This window comes from Pteropus alecto, unplaced genomic scaffold, assembly GCF_000325575.1.
Source record: "Pteropus alecto unplaced genomic scaffold, ASM32557v1 scaffold5, whole genome shotgun sequence".
NCBI lineage: Eukaryota > Metazoa > Chordata > Mammalia > Chiroptera > Pteropodidae > Pteropus > Pteropus alecto.
Genome location: NW_006441953.1, coordinates 9,957,058 through 9,964,903, shown reverse-complemented (window position 1 = coordinate 9,964,903; position 7,846 = coordinate 9,957,058). Strand labels below are relative to the sequence as shown.

Here is a 7,846-nt window from a genome sequence, read left to right as displayed (position 1 = left end):
CAGGGTATTAGACACGTGGACCATTTTGGGTTTATCTGCCGAGAATCATCAGGAGGGGGAGGCTTTCATTTCGTGTGTTATGTGTTCCAGTGCACAAATGAAGCTCTGGTAAGCCAGAACGAACAGTTCTTACCTTGAAACCTCAACTACAGGAAATTCCAACCTCACTAATTTTTCTTTCCTTAGCAAAATCTCATAGCCTCATCGACATATCATTATTTGGCTTTCATTATTCATTTGTGACTATTGGATAACTAGTTGGGAGGCATCTGAGACTAATTTGGGTGTGCATTTTCAATTTTCATTATTTTCGAAGAACCTGCTCACTTTCACCCTCACTTTTAGCAATTTTAAAATGTCATTTTGGACTTTCAGTCAGAGGAGTTAGCTTTTTCATTCAGTATTTAATTTGTGGTTTTGGTTTTTTACCTTATCTCCTTTCAGAACCCTGAGCATCTAGGTAGTATTTCACAGACTGTAATCCTAGCAGATATTATGATTATTATTCGTCAACCTGTGACTAATAGTCCAGAAAACTCTTAAAATACTAAGTCTTTCCACTGAGTTCTGAAATTTCAACCCAGCTCGCTTTAAATTGACTTTCTGCTAGCTACACTCTCTCTTCTCTTTGATCAGGTTGATGAGATTATGATGACCCTGAAACAGGCTTTCACGGTGGCTGCAGTGCAGCAGACCAAAGCGCCAGCCCAGCTGTGTGATGGCTGCCCCCTGCAGGGCCTGCACAAGCTCTGCGAACGGATAGAGGGTGAGTAGGGGCCCCTCTTGAGCTTTAACGTAGCGGGAGTTAAAGGTCCCAGGAAAACTAGATGATCTGTTGAAAGGTTCTGCCTAACAGAGCCTTGCATCATAGTTGCTGGGATTGTAGGTAAACTTCCAACATGCAGTCTGTGTCTTTCATGTGCCAGGTTTGTGCTAGGTGCTCGGGATTTGAAGATGAAATCCCATATCCTCTTCTACTATCTCCCCTCCAAGGGGCTCTGAGGGTAGCGGAGGAGTTGGAGGAAAAGGTTACAAAGCCATTCGCGTTGTTAATCAGGGTGGTGTGAGTGGTTAGTCACATTGGCCGCTGTAGAGGGATCTAGTAAGATGAGAACTAAAGAACTTCCTTCCACTAAGTGTCTCAGTTTTGATGAGCAGTTTTAATGGAGTGGAGGGGGCGGAAGACAGGTTGCAGTTGAGGACCAAGTGGGAAAGACTAAAAGAAGTGGTGACTGAGTATGGACTACAGTTTCTGGAAATTTGACTTAAGGAGAAATATAATGTTATGATTTGCAGCGTTATTTATTGAGTACTTCAAATGTAGCAGGCACCATGCTGAGTGTTCTTTTCTCACATGTATTCTGATCCATTTAATCCTCACCACATTGTGAGAGGGAAAGGCACTATTTATTTTGTACATCGTCAGGATAAGTAAGTTGAAGATTAGTGACAGCTAAGCGTAAACTAGTGTAAACTAGGAATAGGCTAGTTCAGGAGTGAGCCCCAGGTAGGAAAGCCCCAGCCATTACCTGCCACCCAAGCTGTCCTCCCAGGCGAAGGCCATCCTGAAGGAAAACCCAGCTGACTTTGCTTTTTACAATTGAAGGGGTTTGAACAAATTCAGAGCCTGAGGGACCACACAGGTCAGACTGGAATGGAGGACATCCCTCCTGAACAGGGCTGGGGAACCTGCCTCGGGCAGGAAGAGAGAAGCTCTCTGTCCCTGGGACAGCAGAAGAGGCCCCGGGGCAAAGGCCGAACCAAGGCGAGGGTGAAGTGGTGGTGGTGTTGCTCCTCAGAGGAAACCGAGAAGTCGAAGGGTTCCTTCCTCTCTCTTCTTCATTTTGCATTTTGTTCCATTTATGGGAGGATTTCTAAAACTTTTTTTTGGCACATGGTTTTGTGGGGAATCACAGATTTAAGCAACCCATGTTATTGTTAAAAAAAAAAAAGATGGTTCGATTGTTTCCCATGTCTCTTTATAAACTCTATTTGTGTAAAGGAAAATTACATTACTATTTAAATCTGATTTCTTTTTTTTTTATAATGGTGGTAAAAATGCACATAACATAAAATTTATCATTTAAACCTTTTTTAAGTGTACAGTTCAGTGGCATTAAGTGCATGCACATTGCTGTGCAGCCGTCACCACCGTCCATCTCCAGTACTTTTTCATCTTTTCAAACTGAAACTTATTAAGCATCAACTCCCAATTTCCCCCTCTCTCCAGCCCCTGGCAATACCATTCTTTCTGTCTCTATGAATGTGACCGCTCTAGGTATTTCATATAGGTAGAATCATACAGTATTTGTCCTTTTGTGTCTGGCTTATTTATTTAGCGTAATGTCTCCTAGGTTCATTCACAGTGTAGCATGTGTCAGAATTTGATTTCTTTTTAAGGCTGAATAATATTCCGTTGTGTGTATATACCACGTTTTGTTTTTCCATTCATCCGTTGGTGGGCATTTGGGTTGTTTCCCCCTTTTGGCCATTGTGAATGACGAGGCTGTGAATGGTGCTGTACAAATACCTGTTAAGGTATCTGCTTTGTATTTTTTTTTGGGAAGATACCCAGAACTGGAGTTGCTGGATCATATGGTAATTCTGTGTTTAATTTTTTGAGAAGCTGCCGTACTATTCTCCATAGTGACTGCACCATTTTATATTCCTCTTGGCAATATCTCCATGTCCCCACCAACACTTGTTGCGTTCTGTTTTTTATTGTTTGTTTGTTTTTATGATAACCATTCTCATGGGTGTGTGTGACATCTGATTTCTCTTTTTATATGAAATAAATTGACAATTTTCATCTTAAGGTTCTTGAAGTCTTAGTTTCTGGCATTATAGCTCTCTTTAAAATGAATTAAAACGATTAATATTTTCAGCTGTGTTTTACTGAGTTTTCCTAGTTGCTACTATTTGCTGATATTATACAAAATATATCTGGGAACAAGAAAAGTTGTGCTTCAACTAGAGAAACCATCTGAGAGGCTCACTAACCCTTTCCTAAATGGTCGTCAAGAGAAAATAAACGATCATGGCAATGTCCCTTAAAAGCTTAGTAAGAAGCCAGCACTGACTTTAGCTTTTAAAATAAAGCAGACCGTGATCTGTAGGAACTGGAAGTGTTTCAAAGTTCCACTTGATAAATCTTTGTTTGATCTGGCTTTCAGAAAGTTATAGCTGAAAAGTTTAATCAGGGTAGAGATTTTATAGCTTTTGTTTTGGAATTATCATTTAATTCATCTTTTTACCTGATAAAATCCAAGCAAAGCAGAAAGCTGTGGTAATGTAAAAACATCCATTAAACAGCATGATCAGATGGCTGGTGAGGGTATGTTTTGCCTACATGATGAGAAGCATTTTTAAAGTACAGTTGGTGCATTATTAGAGGCATTCTTAGGAGGGGAAATGCTGGTTACTTTATGAACAGTTTGAGGCCCCTCCTTTTTGCTATGCAGAATTCTAATAAGTGGAATGAAGTGGTTTATTAAAGCTCATTGCACGTTATGGGAACTTGTTGTCTGGCCGAGAACTCTGTAAACGGTGGCCACAAAAAGAAAGACTTATAGATTGTGTTATGTTAATGGATATAGTGATGCTATGCCCTGGAATGTATGAATTTGAATAAATGCACCGTACATATTAATTACACTGGATACTCTAACGTGCACGTGTAACATGTGAGAGGTACAGCCATGCTCAGGTCTGTGTTTGAACTGCGTACCACTGCTGGTAGTATTTACATAGTATTTCGCTTAAAGATTAGAGGAGCGTTTTCAGAATTACTAGAATGAGTTATACTTTCACTAAAAAGAAAAAAAGCAGTTGAACTGAGGTTTTCCTTTGCTCCCTAAGTGAATTTGCCTCTGGCAAAGCCAAGCCATCCATCAGAGCTCCCAAGGCAGCCTCATTAACAACTCGCCTGGAGGGATTGTAGTTCCAGAATGCCCTTGACTCTGGGTACCTTTTTCTGTGTTGTTCTTTGCCTCCCTTTTACCTAATGAATAGATCTGTTGAAGACAGGATCTCTTCATACCTGCTAGATATGAAGAGTAGTCTGTATTACTTGATTTCACCTAAGATTGTTAGAAGCATATAATTAATTGAATTCTTCATAGAGCTTGGGGTTTCTCTCCACATGTGAATGAATGTCTCATCAGACAATATAGTACGCCCAAAATAGGATGTTTACGCTGTGTCAGAAACATTGGGAGGTTTACTGAGGGCTTCTTTTACTGTAAATTTAAATACTATTTTGATTTAACATGTGAGTAGTTAGTCTAGTCAAATCATCTGTCTCCTGGCTTCTGTGACCTAGCAGCTTGCTGGAAGAGCTCCCGAACTGTGCGCTCTGACAAAACCCATTTATCCTTTCTGCTCTCTTATCCACCCGTGAATTCACTTTGGTATTGAAGCCCCGTGTGACTCTCTGGATAAAGGGAGTGTTAAAGACTAATCTCTGAACCAGATATGTTTCAAATTCTGACTCTCTCTCTTACTTGGCTGATGACCCTGGACAAAATACTTGACTTCACCATGCCTTAGTTTCTTCATCTATATATTGGGGTTGCTAAAAATAGAGCCCACTTCTAGGATTATTTTTAGAATTAAATGAGATTATGCGTATTGTGTTGAGTGAAGTGGCTTAGCAGTCACTTAAGAAATATTGGCCTTTATTTTATTTTTATAGTAGCCTCTTAGGGTTTTCTTAGCAAAAAAAACCAAAAAAAAAACCAAAAAAAAAAAACAAAAATCAAAAACAAAAACAATGTGGTAGGGAGGAAGGACTTCCGGGATGCTGAGATGGCTGCAGCAGTTTGAATCAGGGCAGCAGCCTCACCTGCTAGGAGACGGGGGCTGTGCCTCAGCTGCACTCGTTGGTGGCGGAGCTCTGAGGCAGGCTTGGCTGCCGGTTGTTGGCTCCTGATCTTGGACAAGTTACCTGGTTTCTCTAGACCTCCGCAAACTCATCTGTAAAACAGAGATGTGATTTCCAGGTCCCTGTTCCAAATTCGAGAAGTGTCCTTTCCTGACCATCTTCAGTTGTATAGATGCAGCCACACTGTTCTGCAGCTTCTGGAGAACAAGGCCAAGCCTCTGCCCAGGGTCTCACTCTCGGGAGGAGGAGAAGAGAGTGACAAGTGGATAAGGAGAGGGCTGTCCTTGGAATAAAAGTACAGACATACCTCGGAGATGTTGCAGTTGGGTTTCAGATTACCACAGTAAAGCCAATATCACAGTAGAACGAGTCACACAAATTTTTTTTGTTTCCCAGTGCATATAAAAGTTATGCTATATTATATAATAGCATTATGTCTAAAAAAACCACGAAGGTATGTATCTTAATTAAAAAATGCTTAAATGCTAAGAAATGCTATCCGTCATCTGAGCCTTCAGCGAGTTGTAATCTTTTTGCTAGTGGTTGCCACAAACCTTCAATTTGTAAAAAACGCAATATGTACAAAGTACAATAAAGCAAAGTGCAGTAAAACAAAATATGTCTGTAATCTGCAGCCATTTTTTTCAGGGTAGTTTAGGTCAGTAAATCCTTTCATTCTAAATCTCATCATGTGTAACATTTTTCTCTGGCACCAAGAAAAGACAAAACAAGGTCTGAGCCGTATTTCTGTGGAGAAGGGACTTTCTGAAATATCAGATACTAATGAGCACCAAAGTTATGACTATTTTTACATCTTTTTCTCAAAATCCTCTGTAATGGTAATTAAATGGTCTTAAAACTATTAATAAACAGTGGTGGTAAAAGGCAAGTAGTTAGCCACGTGGTTCAGTTTTCTGTGAAGGAGTGTAACATGCAAGAGAAAAATGTTGGTCCGTTTTCAGGTGGGATAGTGGTTGTTCTCCTTAAGAAAAGTTATCAAGTTTATGTGTAAATACTCACAAGAATTTATCATATTCTGAGGACAGCGTTCTGAGCATGTGAGGTATTTTAACATGGAGTGGTGGTGAAAAGTAATTTGGAACCACACAGACCTGAGGTAAGAGTCCACAGTGGTGGTCTTTGGAAATTATTTAAGCTCTCTGGGTCTCAGTTTCCTTAACTGTAAAATGAGGGTGATTGAATCCTTCTCATCAGATTGTTCTGAACATTAAACGAAGTGATGCAGGCTCGATGTTTAAGACAGTGCCTGGCACCTGAGGGTGTAACTGAGTCATGTTTGCTGTCATCATCATCAACATCATTATTGATTAAAATTTCTATAAAACTTCGAAAGACTGAAGTGGGTGGGTAAGAATGTAAAGGGAGTGAGTATGGAAGTGTTCACTCTGCCTCAAAACTTTTTTCTGTTTTCATCTCTTTGTTCTCTTAATAGGAATGAATCCTTCCAAAACCAAACTAGAACTCCAGAAGCACCTGACAGCATTAACTAATCAGGAGCAAGCAATGATTTTTGAGGAGGTCCAGGTACAGTACTAGGTTTTAATTTCCGTATGGAAAGAAAAAGCAGCAGCTTACCTGTGAAATGTTATTTATTAAAAAAAAGAGCAAACCAGAGCCATCAGAGCCCCGTGAAAGTGGCCCCGGGTGCTTCTGGTTTAAGCTTTTATAGCCCTGTGGAGGGGCGGGGTCAGAACTGCAGAGTCACATCAGGTCTTGGTTTTCATGTGAAAACAACAAAACCAGAGAAGCTCTCCTTTAACAACATTTTAGAATGAGAAGAAGGAAATTATAAAGTGGAAAGAGCCTCAGCCTGGGACAGAATACTGGACTTCTGGTCCCTGAGCTCTCGTCTGCTCCGTGGGAACCTCTGCCAGCCCCTTCCCGTTCCGGATCTCAGCCTTAAGTGTGGGACTCAAAGGAGACCATGTTTTATACCTTAAATTGCATATTAATTGTTCCTCCTCCCTTTTATTTTTTTGTTTTGAAAATAAATGTCGATGATATCTGCTTAGAGCTGTATAATTAATATAGTAAACCTAAACATAAACACAAAACGCAAAACAAGAACCACGCTCTGGGCTTTCTGCATGAAACCTGGAAGCTCGCTCTTACCCTTGCATTTAGATGCAGCGTCTCTCGGGGAGACCGTGCTGCGTGTGCCGGCATGCCTGTAGTCTGTTCATTATGAATCTTTAATGAGCTCATCAAAAATTTTATGTCTTCTGTAGCCCAGGAGCATTTTCTAGGGTTTCCTGGCACTTTTCTAGGGAGGAGAGTACATCAGAACAAAGAATAAATATCTCTTTTTCGGGGGAGAGGAGGAAAGCGGCAGGGGTCTTGCAAATAGAGGAGTCATTAAGCAATACGAGCAGCTTGCGGCTCTCCCTCCATGCTGGGGAGAACCTGTATACTTAGGGCCTGTGATCTCTTTGCTGTTAGTGTGAAAAATTGAAGGATTGTCTTTCTTTTAATCACATGTTAGAGTTCTCTTAATCCCTGTTCTCCTTCCACAGTAGGGTTGGCATGTGTTTACGGAAGGAAAACGTAGGAAGATTTTTTAAATTTCATAAATAGCTGAGAATGTAATTTTCATGATTTTTAATTACCTTTAAATTTCTTGTTTTCTTCTGACTCAACTCAAGACACACACCACTTTGTTTTTTCTTAAAGAATGTTTAGAGTTCTAAGTACACAGTACCCTGAAACAAATTTAATGGGCTTGGTACTTAGAATTCATAAGCAGATAAATGACGGACAGTTCGCTTCTGACTGTTAATACATTGCAGTGGAAACCAGGCCTTTTTTCGTCTGATGCCAGCCCACTTGCTGTCAAGTCACTTTGGGGAACATCTTTCTAGCAAGCGTAGAAAAGGCATATTCCTCCCCTAATATGAGTTTTCTATTTTATATAGACAGCACAGTGTAGCTTTCCCAAAAACAGTG

At 40.4% G+C, this 7,846-nt stretch overlaps 1 protein-coding gene across 4 annotated transcripts in view; it reads left to right on the top strand.

The window, feature by feature from the left end:
* TBC1D1 (TBC1 domain family member 1) overlaps positions 1-7,846 on the top strand; it is a 203,471-nt gene that overhangs the window by 100,691 nt on the left and 94,934 nt on the right. For all 4 annotated transcript variants that reach the window (XM_006918936.3, XM_025051767.1, XM_006918937.3 and 1 more), the window contains 3 exons: positions 4-108; positions 637-766; positions 6,336-6,427. In XM_006918936.3, coding sequence (XP_006918998.1) covers positions 4-108; positions 637-766; positions 6,336-6,427 — 327 coding nt within the window. The remainder of the gene's footprint in view (positions 1-3; positions 109-636; positions 767-6,335; positions 6,428-7,846) is intronic.